Genomic DNA, 11,295 nt, shown 5'->3' with positions numbered 1-11,295 from the left:
TGTATGTGCGTGTGTGTTTGTGAGTGTGTGTTTGTGAGTGTGAGTAGGCCTATGTAAAGTTTATAACGAACTTTAGGATAATAATAAGAAGAAGAAGAAGAAGAAAAAGAAGAAGAAGAAGAAGAATGATGATGATGATGATGATGATGATGATGATGATGATGATGATGATGATGATGATGATGATGATGATGATGATAATAATAATAGGTATTAAAATACTCGGCAAACTATAACTTGAAGTGAACGTAATCCAGCCTCATCATTTTACACAAATCCACATTTGGGATTCTAAACCGCTAGTCTACTCCTACCAAAGGAAAGATGAAAAGGAAGGACTCTTGTCAAGTACGCGGGAAGCTGAGAGCGGATTCATAGCCATAAGCACGAACACGCATTGCTCTTTTTTTTAACAAACCACAATTCCTTTAAAGATCAAAATCCCCTCTGGACATCGGGCGTTTAGCGTCTGATAAATAATTTAGCAATTTAAACAGCGCGAGGCAATATTGGGAGAGATCCCGGCGATAAAAGCGCGCGCTGGAATGGCTCACACATGAGTGGCTGTTATTTGCTTGTTCTTAAAATACACAACATATACATAGTTTAATAAAAATGTGATTTGTTTTGTGTTCACTTGAGTATTTTGTTATCTATTTTATTGATGTATATTCCGTTGTTTTGTGAAGTAATCAATCGTGTAATTTGTATTGCCTTTTGTTCTATCTAATATTGTGTTACGCACAAAAATCTTCAAATCTTTCTACAAGATGCTAATTGCCCGAATGTTTACGAAGCGTTTGCACTAAAACACAACGGACGCTTGTAAAGAGTTTTAACTGAAGATTTCCATGCTTTTTTTTTAACTGAAGATTTTTCAGTGAACTCCTTCATGGCACACATTTTTAGTACACGCTTTCAAAGTAGCACTGGCTACGACAGAGCTTTTCTATGCAGCATGTCAGCTGGGGCTAATGAGTAACTGTCATCCTCTCCCAAACGCCCGACAGCAGGTGCATCGCGGTGCTTGACGACGTGAAATCACATGCTCAGAAAGTTTTGGTCCTTCGGAATGCAGCGGCATCTCCTGAAGGGCGCAGTGCCCAGGGGAACAGGCTCGTTCGTATTCTTCGGCACGTAATATCAATAAAGCAGTTTAAAGTACACAAACTAGTTTGTTCGGCTGTTTAAGGAGAAAGGCCACCTGAAACCCGAAAGATAAGGAATCTGGGGGTCTCTGTTGAATCTTTTTGATTAAGATGAATTAAATTGAACTTACGTGGTGTTATATAGCTCTCGATAATTCATATGGATTGGTTCATTCACAGTCCACTATAATGTACACATAAAATTAACATTTCTGGAAATAATGTTACATTCATTTCACAGTAGTATTGTATTTCTTTTATTATCATTATTACCTGCGCTGCACTTATTATTATTATTATTATTATTATTATTATTATTATTATACGGATATTACAATGGGACAATTATCCTTTATTGTAAAATGATAGCCTACATAAAATGGTGAAAAATGTTTTTGTTAATAGCTGACCTGTAGGAAAACAATATCAAAAGAAGGCCACACAGCAGTCCATACATATTCAATATGTGTAATTTAAAATAAGCACGCATTATTTTGCCGGCTAAATCGTAAAATGATAAATCACGTATGCAACATCTCAAAATTCCCACAATACCTGCTTTTCCATTACATTAAATATTCATCCTAGGAAAAACAACATTATAGCTTTAATAAGCGTCACCTGTTTTTAAATGATCGCTCTTGTTTGTGGTCATTAAGTCCTGGTCATCGTGATGTATCCACGCGCCCCTCAGGTGCTCTGCCGCACGTGAGATCTGCAAGTATAGACTGTTATTGCCGTCTTCCAGATATTCGAGTCCCGGATCCTGGTAACACGTTTATGACTTAAAATGTGACAAATGTCCTTCTGCGTTGCACCGCGGCATACTGGCTTCGCGTTGATCCAAAACGTCTTATAAGGGCCTTAATCTAGCCTTATGGCAGTGGTCTCCGATCTTGCCTCGTTACAATTCGGTGTATCAACTTGAGCACTTGCAGTCTGAACGTCATGTGGACGAGAGGACAGTTTTATGGAATTAAATCTCCCCAAATCCCTCTAGCTACGCAACAGAATACAGAAGGACTCCACATAAGCTTCTGAATTCAACGTTTGCTTTTTTTTCTCCCTTTCACCCTAGCGTTTTTACACGGCCTCTGGGATAATCAGGGGCTGACTCTGCTGTGGGGTTTTTTTTTTCCACAGGATTGATAATTAGTCCTGAGATTAAGGCCACGCTCTCTGTCGTCACCTTTGCCACTGGTTGGAGTTGTGCGGGCACAGCCCACGGAAGATTCACCGAAGATCGCCGCAACTGCAAAACAGCGAGGGGCATTTACACACATTAATACGCACATCTCACGCTTCACATATAAAAGTTGCGGTTTCAAACATGATCGCTAAAACTTTTAAAAACGCGTTTACCTGCGCTAGGTTCGCTACGGGTTGTTTAAAATGGAAAATGAAAATTACGTTTCTTTTGACCCTCAAAGGCGAGAATACGGTCCGCCAAGGCCTCGCTCTCATTGGCTGAGGAGTTTGCGTCAAAAAGTAGCTGGCGACATTTGTTTCCCCGCAAAGGGCCTGAGAGAGAAACAGACTCCGGTCGGAGCCCCCAGCCGCCTCTCCATTGGCCAGCGCGCTGTACAAATCAGGCAGAAGCGACTTCGCCCAGAAGACAGCGAAACAGTACCGTATGTACTTTAATCTCTCTAAACGATTTCATCGATTGTACGTTTTAGTAGAGGGGCTGGAGTTTTAAGTTCTGCGATTTTCGCTTTTCTTTAGTCTACAGGTTTTTGTTAGAACGAAAAAAAAAATCATCCTACATTACGGTAACAGTCGGACGTAAACTATCGGATATATGTTTGATTTCAGCGAAACGCAGAGTGCTTGAGTAAGTAGCCATCCTCCCTGTTTGTTTATTTACACCACCTTAGCCATCTTATCCAATTTATCACCACAATCCGCCGGCGAGGCTAGCGTTATTACTGAGCGATTATTATTATTATTATTATTATTATTATTATTATTATTATTATTATTATTATTATTATTATTATTATTATTACCTATTCGATTCGGTAATATATAAATATAACTTAGCGAACGGTTTGCTCCAACGCCGCTTCCCAGTCACCTGCGTTTCGAGTTAACTTGGTCTGAAAACTTCAGGGGACCATTTGTCCTCCATTGATGTAGCCTACACGTATTTTAACTGTCGGTCGCATTCTTCCGATTGACTGAGGCGTGTATCGAGAATTAACTTCAACAGGATACCATGCCAGTTCTGCAAAGTTGTTTTTTCGCCATCTCAGTGTGTGTTCCCGTATGAGGCGAAATGAAGACAAAGGATGATAATTAGAGAGGCGTGTGAGAGTTCTCAGCGAAAACACTGATGCAGAAAAACAGACCGTTCTTCAATATTGACGTTTTAAATGATAATCGGAAAGTCCGTTAGCCTACCGTGTATTTACGTATCGTGTTAGGCAGCCTAATATTATTTGTATCATAGGATATAGTGAAATCGTCTTCGATCTCCCTTGCTGCCAAAGGCCTACTGTATATTTATAAACTGATTTAGCTTGTTTTATTTAAAAAGTATACCTCACTAAAACAATAATAATCTTAAAAAGACATTTTCAGTGAAATAGCACTGACATTAAATCGCATTGTGTGTGTGTGTGTGTGTGTGTGTGAGAGAGAGAGAGAGAGAGAGAGAGAGAGAGAGAGAGAGAGAGAGAGAGAGAGAGAAATTGATATGTCGTTGTACACTAAATCAGTGAGGCCAAATGTTCAACTTAAGGTTCGAAGGGTAGCGTCCGGTAATTAGGGGAGCGCGTGCCATCCGGATTATCACGTTAATTTATCATAATTAATTGTTCGATGAAGTAATTACTATTGACCGCTTGTTTGACTGGTAGACGAGGTATGTCTTAAGTGACAGATTGAGAGGGAAAACCGTTGGGTATTAAAAACCATCCAACTCCTCAATAATTAGGCTATACCCTATAATAAAGGGGTTAATTTTAAAGTATAATGTTTGTTTTATTCCTTTGTTAAATATACGCTAACAAATGACACTCTGAACACTTTATTGGGCCTATTTAAATTAAATCTTTATGAACGTAAGACAACCTTGGCTATTCAGTCGAATAACCAAGCACTTTGCGCATTAAATGAATTAACTTTCACTCAGGCTTTTAAAATTACCTCAAAATTAACATTTGTCTTGTAGTGTGGTCTGAAAACTTTGAAGTGCTAAACGTAGTGTTACGTTTTTTGATGTCATCGAATGTTTACAACTGCAAGATATCTCGTCTATTCACCTCGTAAATCCAAAGCACTCCAGTTCATCTCTAACCTGGAATCCAATTAGAGGAGCTTTGAAAATGGTGGTAATAAGGAACGAGTTATACAACTGGGTCATTAAACACTTAGTTTAATACTCCTGTTTGTATTTACAGAGATAGAAGGGGCTCACTAAAACGCGTAATTGTGAGTGCATTCATTAATTTAATAGCTACTGTATACGCCTTCTAAGTGAGGAACGATGGGGTCTTCCTGTATTGCTACTTTTGGTTCTCGCCAGCAGGGCTTTTGTTATCGGCCTTATTTATCAGACTAACAGCGGCCTTTGTTGCCTCAAATGGCCTCCAATCAATTCCCTTACGCTTGAGACAATTAGCCTGGTTACAATGCAAATCGTTATTCTTGATGGCCACTGCTGCATACACATTAGAAAGACGATGTTTTGTGCATTGTGGGGACTTGTTGCAATTAGATATTACTTTTTGGGGTTGATGGAGAAAGAGCGTGAGGGGGAGGGATGACGGGGAGGAGTGGGGGGTGCCGAGGAGAGCCTTGCTCACTTCACGAGGACAGCTGGAGGTCCCGAGCAGCTTTAAGAGCACGTTGCGGCGTGGACGTGGTTTATTCCCTGCTAAGTCCTCGCCGCCACCGGAGAGCTGCTGCCGTGGCGATCGGCCCGGCTACATCAACGGCCGAATACGTCGTCAACATTCGTAAACGTCTTTTTTTGTTATCTGTGTGATTTTGGAACAGGGTTTGGTTTCACTTCCACTAAAAGCCTGGAGAACAGCGAACTCGGGGGACAAAAGCGAGAAGGAAGCGAGAAAGGGCCAGTCTCCACATTTTCCTCCAAGTTTACCTCCACGACAAACTTTAGCATGATGTCGTATCTTAAGCAACCACCTTACACAGTCAATGGGCTAAGTTTAACCACCTCCGGCATGGACCTTCTGCATCCGTCCGTAGGATACCCAGGTGAGTCGGTCGTGTTGATGCAACCTTTGATCTTCGTTGCAGAAATTTAGTTTTTGTCCAGTTGCCGAAAGGTTTATTTACTTGATTTCATGACTGTGTCATGTGCTTCAATACGTCAATGCGTGAATTATCACACTTTTTTATGTATTACAATTGTGTATATACGTGTAATTTATTTAATGATCTAACTAATACAAAATATATCTGTGGTATTGGTAGTTGTAGCATTTGTTTGAACGCTTTGTTCTTGTGACAGTTGAGTTAATGTGGACTTTAACTGAACTGGAGTTGAATTTCATGCAGCCCTGGATTCATGTGACCATTACTATTCCAGTAATGAAAAGTTTAAACTAGTCGGACACCGTAATATGGATCTGCAAAAAGTGACCTGGAAAATAACTCAAATGTTGATTCTTTAGAATTTTTTAAAATATAGTTTTCTCATTCAATGTAGAAAAAATAACCAAATGGAGAGCAGGACTGTAACATTCAGTCATACGAAGGTCTACGCATGTTAATTACATTTAAGTGTTAAATCACGAGTTTTACGAATGTTTATCAAGATTGGGCAAGATATAGCAATAATTTGTAAACAAGAAAATCCAGTATGGCTAATGTGTATTCAAATACCGCTACAATTATATTTAATGCTTAAAATGTAAGTTTTTTGTTATGGACTCTTTTTTTAATTGTGATGGTTTATTTGTTCAGCTACTCCTCGAAAGCAGAGGCGGGAAAGGACAACATTCACTCGCGCTCAACTCGACGTCCTCGAGGCTCTGTTCGCTAAAACGCGCTATCCAGATATATTCATGCGAGAGGAGGTGGCCTTGAAAATCAATCTGCCAGAATCCCGCGTACAGGTCCGCATGCTCTTCACCAACAATAAGGAAACCTAAAACTCTGACATGTTTTCATTTGAACTGTTTCAGGTGTTTAAATCCCCCTATTAAAACTTATGTTGTCTGTGGTGTACATTCTAAAGCGCGTGACTATAAAGATTCTTAATCGAGGTATTTGGTCAACTGGTGTTTGCAAACTGATATGAGCATAACAGACTCACACGGAATACGTGAATTTGTTTGAAAATATTTTACATTTAAGGCCCGAATGATCATTTTTAATGTAGCCTACTTGTCTGTGACAGGTTTGGTTCAAAAACCGAAGGGCGAAGTGTCGCCAACAACAGCAACAGCAACAGAACGGAGGTCAGAACAAGGTGCGACCGGCCAAGAAGAAGAACTCCCCGGCACGAGAAGCCAGCTCCGAGAGCGGGGCGAGTGGCCAGTTCACGCCGCCGTCCAGCACTTCAGTCCCGGCCGTCTCCACCTCAACAGCCCCTGTGTCCATTTGGAGCCCGGCGTCTATCTCGCCCCTGTCAGACCCGCTCTCTACCTCTTCCTCTTGCATGCAGCGCTCCTACCCAATGACGTACACACAAGCGTCCGGATACAGTCAGGGCTACGCCAGCTCGACGTCCTATTTTGGGGGCATGGACTGCGGCTCCTACCTGACGCCCATGCACCATCAGCTATCCGGCCCGGGTTCCACTTTGAGCTCAATGGGCAGCAACGCTGTTACCAGCCATCTAAACCAAAACCCAGCCGCGCTTCCCACGCAGGGCTATGGTGCCTCGGGCCTGGGCTTCAACTCCACAGCGGACTGCTTGGATTATAAAGACCAAGCGTCCTCGTGGAAGCTGAACTTCAACGCTGACTGCTTGGATTACAAAGATCAGACTTCCTCGTGGAAATTCCAGGTGTTGTGAAATGAACGAATCGTCCGCCACTTTGTCGAATCAAGACACTAAAGGCCAGATTACAAACATCGTAGACTTGCCATCCTCCCCAAAACAAAAACACAAAAAACAAAAACAAAAACAAAAAAAAGCAAAAAAAGTGTTCCGTGATGCGTAAACTGTGAAGGTGAATGGGTTGCCATGCGCCCTGCGACTCCTTAAGGTTAGTCTTTCTTTGGCAAAGAGAATGCTTCTCTGACTAATAGGTACACGTAACACGATAATGCGGTAATTATTTGAACGGTCTTGAGGGTACATAAAGGATACACAAGCTACATGACAACAAACTATTATTTGAGGAAGCGAGAGGGGGAATTGAAGTGTATGTGTAAAACTTAGGTCACAGCCACGGAACACACCCTTACCTAAGCAAAGAAGGAGAAAACAAGTTAAAAGAAGCCAGTCGTTCGGTTAAGTGTTCGGAATGGGCAGGCTTCCTCTAAAGCCTCTTACAGCACGACGACCTGTTTCCTTGTTGGCAAGACGAGAGACACTACCATCAGGATGAGAGAGAGAGAGAGAGAGAGAGAGAGAGAGAGAGAGAGAGAGAGAGAGAGAGAGAAAATATGTGTGTATGTGTTTGCGTGTGCGTGCGCGTGCTGAACGCCCCCGCGGCGACCTGGATGCACTACTTTATTTAAGAAAAAAGTGTTTATAAGGAATCAATATGTAGTTTTTAAGAGACAATCAATGTGTGTCTTATATAAATGGTACATATGTGTTTTTTTTATCTGTGCTAGCCTTCGAAACTGTGATCTGTTGTAACTGTATGCAATTTGTGAGCTCCCTCGCGACGGCGAAGACTCGGCTGTGATTTTAATAGATTTTTTCACTTTTTTTCTTTGAAGAACCACTACATCAAATGATATTAGTCACATATGGAATTGATTTAAAATGACATTTAAAAAGACCAGTTTTCAAGGACACTGGAAGCATTCGGTTTTGTGGACTGGGGTTTTCTTTCAGCTGTCAGTACTGGTCCTCACAGACCTATAGTCCACGATATCCAGCGTGGATCTTAAATTTGTCTGGCGTGGTAATGTGGTCCCAGCATTGCAGAAAATATTAATAAACGATTTCAGATCTGGCTCACTATTTAAAGTTATTCAATCTTGCCGGTTAAGTGTGCGTAAGTAAATGGTGTGTGTGTGTGTGAGTGAGTGAGTGAGTGAGTGAGTGAGAGAGAGAGAGAGAGAGAGAGAGAGAGAGAGAGAGAGAGAGAGAGAGAGTTTTCAAAAGGTTTTAAGATGTTAGGTTAGACAAGTCTAGGATGTGCAAGTTATTTTCTTGGAGCAATGCTTTCTGCAGAAACCCCAGCTAGCCCAGAATCCGACAGAAAATTGTGTCCACTTTGCAATGTGCAATTTTTTAAAACGTGGGTAATTTTTCGTTAAAGTTAAACGCTCTTCTGTTTTTCTTTATTTTAATTGGGTTATTTCATTAGATTAAAGACTAGTTTAGTAACTTTTCATTACTATTTTGGAACAAATGGCCACTACTCAGTGTGTTCTCAGTGTGTTTTAATAAGTTTGTTTATATATATATATAATATATATATATATATATATATATATATATATATATAAAATCTTAAATTATACGATCTTAAATTGTTTTGGTCGTCTTTCTAAAGTCTTAATGAGTTTAAGGTGAGTAAGACTTTCTTTCCCCATAACCATATTTTGCCATAACACTTTTGGTTATTGACTGGCGTGGAATAAGAAAACTCGCATTCAGTTATGCAGCACATATACATGTAAATAAGTTTACTAGTTATTCAGTTGAATAAATCAGTTACTACCACACTGCACTCAGGCCAACCTAACGAAGAAAATGTGAAAAAAATGTGTCGTATGCATCTTGTAATTGGACCTTTAGAATTGGAGATTTGAATTAAATGTATCTCCCCTCTAAGCGTGCGCATTTTGTATTATTATTTTGCAGCTCTTCCGTCGGATTTCCGGTCCTTTCGTTTTAAGAGACGTTGCACCAGGAATTTGCGTCTTGGGAAAGTCGCGCTAATCCGAGCCTCAAAGAGGAGCTAATCCCGATATTTCACTAGCGGGGTTTCTTTAGAGTAGAGGGCACTCCGCGAGCCAATTCAAACTCAATGCAGCCCTCCTCCGTCGGCCTCTGCTTCACCGCATCATTTTGCTCTTTGGCAGGGACTTCATATGACATTCTACAATGGGGAAAAGGACTTGTTTATTATTTCATCTGAGCACTTTTTTCATTCATTACACCCTCTTGCCATGCAAAAAAGAAAGAAAAAAAGACGACAAAAACGAGATGCAACATGGCTTTATCGTCCGGTCAATGAATCGTTTTAAACTGAAAAAAAAAACCTCTTACCTATGTTGCGTTACATCGTGAAAGTTTTCTTCTTTTCTTTCCTAGAATACAGTAGGCTCTGTTAGAGCTATCGAATACACCAATTAAAATCTACAATATTTATTGGGGTATTCTATAATAAATTATTTCGATTTTTCTTTTTTTTTTTTTTTTCTTTTTAAATCAAACAGGATTTATAGAGCAACAAAGACACCGCGGAGCACCCTGCGGCTCGGTGGAAAACTTAGGCATTCGTGGACAGACATGAGTGTAAAAAGTGGATAGAGAATTTACAGCTACCGTTGGCTTGGTGGCTAATTCCATTCTAGAGGTTTGACTTGAGCGACAGAGCATAATTGCGCCCGCATTGGAAGGTGAAGTGAGAGCCGCAGTCAGATGATTCGCCATGGCCTCCTCAGTAACTGTGAGCAGTTGAACATTCAATTAGCGTCCTTGACATTGCCAATAATCTTACTTTCATTTACGTCGCAACTAAAGCCGCGGTAATTAAAAGAACGACTTGAAATAGTGAAAACATTTAGACATTGCCTGAAGATTTTTTTTTCATTTTTCTTTTCCATTTTCCGAGGGAGTTTTTGGGGGTGATATCAGTGAACATTCGAGTCACGAGAAAGTGTTCTTTTACTGAAAAGTTATTTTAAGAAATATTCTCTCTATAAGATTTTTGTTTGTTTGTCCCAAGTGTAGAGTAGCTAAAATTCCGTACCATTATATAACAAACACCGTAAGCATGAATAGTCTAACGGTAAAATGTAAGGGCACTTCATTCGTTGTCACACCCGAATAAAGTGGGACAGTGAATACAGTTGTAACTATCCAATACATTCGACTACAACACAACATGTAGCCTATACTAAATGTGAAAAATCCCTAACATCAGAACAAAGGCGTTTATCCAAATTACAAATATTAATTGGTTGCGATGTGAACACTACTGCGATGTAAACAATAACAATTTAGCCCCCACTTTGCCAAAAATTTGGTATTGATCATTGTAGGGCATTGATTATTGATTAGGCAATTTATAGATCAACGTAACATTATTTATACATCAACATATCTTATTTAAGTATACTTTTAAAATGAATGAATAAATAATCATGCCCTTTGCAAATAGAATAGGTCTATAACAGTTTACTGTTAAACTCCAAATGTTTGCTTATTTAAAGATCCAAAGAATCTTTTTCTAGCCTATGGTGATGGTCTCGCTTTTAATATACTGAACAGCATTTATATGAAATCTCTACATGACTGAAAATGTCAGGCTCTTGAGCTTCTAATATGGTCTCTAAAAGCCTTAAAGCTCAGATAGGCTATAATTGTAAAACCTAGGACTGTTGTAATCTGGCACATAATGAACGTTTACTTAATGAGCGTTTCAGCTGATAACTGAAGTCACTTGGCAGCCTGAAGTTGTTTCAAGGTTAAAATAAATGCACAAATTTAGTGTGTAGTTACAACCCGTCCTCAAACTGGATTTCATATCACAATACCATAAAATACCATAAGAAAATGTGTTCAGTTAGCCTAAATGTTATTTATTCTCGTTGTAGTACGTAGACATAAGCTTCAAGGTAGGCCTTATGTGGTATGATTCCGTTTAATGACTCAGTCATGTCGTATGGAAAAAAGAGCAGAACATGGCGTATAAACCTATACTTTCAGAAACTAGACACCGAGTTAAACGTTTGTAAATAATAAAAAATAAGTTTCCCTTAAACAAAGCATAAAGCAATTTTGCTGTGTCCATATGAATATCTAGTCTACATGGTC

At 39.8% G+C, this 11,295-nt stretch overlaps 1 protein-coding gene and 1 long non-coding RNA gene across 4 annotated transcripts in view; one reads left to right on the top strand and one right to left on the bottom strand.

Annotated features, from left to right (window-relative positions):
- Positions 1-2,382, bottom strand: part of LOC113583335 — a 4,767-nt gene extending 2,385 nt beyond the window's left edge. The window contains exons 1-2 of one of the 2 annotated variants that reach the window (XR_003411269.2): positions 2,338-2,382; positions 1,770-1,863 (exon numbers count right to left, since the gene is read on the bottom strand). This is a non-coding gene — a long non-coding RNA (uncharacterized LOC113583335). Of the gene's footprint in view, positions 1-1,769 lie in introns of both variants that reach the window. The other variant, XR_003411268.2, reaches the window with a different exon arrangement.
- A 299-nt stretch (positions 2,383-2,681) lies between these two features.
- otx2b (orthodenticle homeobox 2b) lies at positions 2,682-8,592 on the top strand. Of its 2 annotated transcripts, none has more exons than XM_027019613.2 (4): positions 2,682-2,779; positions 5,151-5,372; positions 6,084-6,235; positions 6,520-8,592. In XM_027019613.2, exons 2-4 carry the CDS (start codon positions 5,276-5,278, stop codon positions 7,138-7,140), a joined length of 870 nt encoding a protein of 289 aa, XP_026875414.1. In that variant the 5' UTR covers positions 2,682-2,779; positions 5,151-5,275; the 3' UTR covers positions 7,141-8,592. The 2 variants fall into 2 exon arrangements, with proteins under 2 accessions (XP_026875414.1, XP_026875413.1); XM_027019612.2 differs by having other exon boundaries at positions 2,773-2,982.
- Positions 8,593-11,295: the final 2,703 nt, after the last annotated feature.

Source organism: Electrophorus electricus, chromosome 13, assembly GCF_013358815.1.
Source record: "Electrophorus electricus isolate fEleEle1 chromosome 13, fEleEle1.pri, whole genome shotgun sequence".
Taxonomy (NCBI): domain Eukaryota; kingdom Metazoa; phylum Chordata; class Actinopteri; order Gymnotiformes; family Gymnotidae; genus Electrophorus; species Electrophorus electricus.
This window is presented reverse-complemented; position numbering and strand designations above follow the sequence as displayed.